Source organism: Centruroides sculpturatus, unplaced genomic scaffold (assembly GCF_000671375.1).
Source record: "Centruroides sculpturatus isolate CEXI.00-Female unplaced genomic scaffold, Cexi_2.0 scaffold95, whole genome shotgun sequence".
NCBI lineage: Eukaryota > Metazoa > Arthropoda > Arachnida > Scorpiones > Buthidae > Centruroides > Centruroides sculpturatus.
Window position 1 is genome coordinate 314,620 of NW_019384621.1, and position 3,349 is coordinate 317,968.

A 3,349-nucleotide genomic window follows, 5' to 3' on the forward strand; every position below is an offset into this window, starting at 1 on the left:
AAAAAATGTAATATTAATAATAAAATATTTAAAATTATTCATTTCGACAGTAATAAGATGTCGAAATAATTCCTTAAAAATCTATTCCGAAGACGAATTTCGAATTCGGTATAAATTTTCTAAATATGGATTTGTTCATATTTTAAATCGTATTGGCGACGAAATTAAATATCGAAATGGAAAAGGATTGTCATTAATTGCCGAACAATGATTTTGACGGCCTTAAGATTTTATTTCTGAAGAAGCTTTCGGAATATAGCTGACGACCATTTCTGACGTCACAAAGAAATAACCCGATTGGCCGAACGACTCCTAAAACAGGGGAGTAATAGCGAAGTAAGTAAGAGCCAATGTTTTGCCGAAGTTCGTTTAGAGAACGGTCAGAAATAGACGATCGTCGTCTTTGCAACGCATTTTAAACTGCGGTATAGGCAGTTCGTTGATAAATGTCGTTTAATGTAAACTCTGTCTCTGCAACCAGCCGATAGAGTCCAAATCTTTTAATTATTTTCCTAGTGAAACCAATCAACAGCCAGCAAACTTACAGTGGAATTTATTTTTAGATAGTTTCTTCTTCATTCAAGAGGAAAAAACTAAGGAAAATTTCCTGAATTTAGTTTTGTAAAGAGATATAAAAATATTAAATGTGTGCTTGTTTTGTAATACAAAAAACAGAGATCATATTTTTATTGTTTTCATAATGAATGATTACACTCCAAAAATGTCAACGTCTTTCAGGGATACGTGAATCTTTTAACATCTCCCGAATACTCCAAAACGACTCATCTCAAGATTATAGAAATATTTTAAACAGTCTGAACTGAATAAAAAAGATCTCTACAGTCTGTATAACTTTTNATCTTATATTTCAACTTAAGCAAAAAGTTCAAAATACTAAGAAGGAATGAAAGCAGCAGAAGCTGTTTTTGCTACAAGAAGAGTCCCAGATGACTCAAAGCATCAGTATGTCACCTAGTTGCAGGTGACATATCCTAGGACCAAACTGATGAATCAAAATGAATAGATGTAAGAAACAAAGAAAACTTTCGGACACTTCCCATTGTGACCACAATTGTGCAGAAAGCACCATTCTAAATCATGTGCAAAAATGTGTCAAAAAGTTGGAGAGACTACATTTATTGGAAGGACTCAGAGAAACTAATTATATATTTTGCAAATAAACCCTGTAAAGAAGGCACCTTAACCCTATGAAACCTTACACACACTCTCTCTCTCACTAAAACTCATAAGATAAGACAAATGTGAAACAAATCTTTATCTGAATTAAATACTTTCTAAATGATTTACATAATGTAATGAGTCATCCTTCTTCCACATTCATATGCCATTTACCAAAATCTTTTAATCATATAAATGTAGTAACATTCAAAAATTTTAATAGAACATGTATAAAATTTTTCAATAGTTTTTCAAATAGTTAGTTCAAATTTTTCAATAATTTTAATAAAAGTTTAAAACCTTACTCTCGTTTAGCTTTTGCTTCTAGTAATTTTGGATCAGTAATACTTCCACCTGCATCCGCTTTTTTCTCTAAATAAGCTGATGGAACCCAGCCTTCTTTCACTTCTTGAGAAACTTCACATGGTCTTGTTTTTACCTGCCACCTATTTTATACAGTAAATAATAATATGATTACCTATTTAATAATTTAATTGGAACTGATACAAAATAATAAAAATAATGAAATATACAAATACTAAATAGCAATGAGAAATATTCTTCTATTCATGATTATACAATGTGTTTGATAATGACTTAAAAAAAACTGTTCATTATATATAAGAGTTAATATTATTATTCAATAGTTACAAGAATTTATTTTTTGTTTTCTATTAATTTGTAATGCAACTACATTTAATAATTAGCATATAAAAACACCATTAGAATTACAAATTTTCATTTTATAAAAATGAAATACAAATGTTTTATTCATAAGAAAACTTTTTTCTTATAAACAATTTGATTTAACAATCTGATTTTATAAAAAAAATTAAAGTTAATTCTATAAGCTGCTCTAAACAAAACAAAACAAAACTTCTGTAAAATTAGCATAATAACTCAAAAAATATAAGAGTATTTATTTACATTAATATCACATTATATTTATTATTTTAATGATGATTAATAAATTCATGTTTTACTTGAATTGGCTGATATTATTGATAAATAAATAACACTCAGAATATAAATCCTAGTACATAAACCATATGTCCACCAATAGTCAAACATATTTTCTGTCTGGTTTTGGTTTTTTTCATTTGTCGTCATATTTTTATATTCATTATACTGAATATATAAATAAGATGATAAAAATAGACTAAACATAGTATCTAGTCTACTTCTAATAGTTCAATTAACTAGAATATTTCTCAGATATTAACAATTCTGGGTCTTAAACTTTTTTCCCCTCTGTCTATCTCTCTCTCTCATGCATGTATGATATATAAAAATTATTATACAGTATATATATAATTATATTATTATAATCAATCGTAATTATATATATATTAATAATATACATTTATACTAGTGGGCAATCTAGCAGCAGTAGTGTCATTCCATGGTATAAATAATAAATTCATATTACAGATTAAAATAATAATATACTGAATTTCTCATAGTGTACCCTACTAAAACATAGTCAAAAACGCAAAAGCTTGCATCTAAAATAGTACAGTAGAAGCCGAGTTCTTAAGGATAATCCTTAACCCTCTCCCCAGCGGGGGAATTTTAAAAACTCCCTTCTTAATGTGCATTCTCATGGCATACCCTACTAAAATGCAGTCAAAAATGCAAAAAACTGCATTTATTGTTAATTTAAATAAAAGCTAGGGACGTCCCTAGTGGCCATTCTAGACATACCGTTACAGATATATGAACATGCAATCAATGGCTTATATTATTAGATTATTAAATGGTAGTTGCATTATAATTTAATAGAAATTATTGAACTATATATATCAGTGGCATGCCGTCATTAGAAGCGTTGGAAGTGCCGCTTCCCTCGTATTCTCTAAAAAATAAATAAATATTAATTTTAATTATATGAAAATAATCGCACAATATTTTATTATAACCGCATTATGTATCTTATTACAAATTTCTATACTACACGTGGAAAAAAACAAAACAAAAAATTGCTATTGTATATTAGAATATTAGTGACGGAGTGTAATCTCCTGTATTTTCAGATTACGAAAAGCCAGATTTGCGCATGCGCTTTACAGAGCACCAACCTCACCCGGTTTAGCCGGTGGAAGCCTACGACCTTGGGTGAAAGCTGCACACATATAAAGATTCCAATTCTATCAAGGACCGGTTCTGGGCT

At 28.9% G+C, this 3,349-nt stretch overlaps 1 protein-coding gene across 4 annotated transcripts in view; it reads right to left on the reverse strand.

Moving 5' to 3' along the window:
- Positions 1-3,349, reverse strand: part of LOC111625461 — a 70,149-nt gene that overhangs the window by 29,861 nt on the left and 36,939 nt on the right. For all 4 annotated transcript variants that reach the window (XM_023368610.1, XM_023368613.1, XM_023368611.1 and 1 more), the window contains exon 5: positions 1,485-1,625. In XM_023368610.1, coding sequence (XP_023224378.1) covers positions 1,485-1,625 — 141 coding nt within the window. The remainder of the gene's footprint in view (positions 1-1,484; positions 1,626-3,349) is intronic.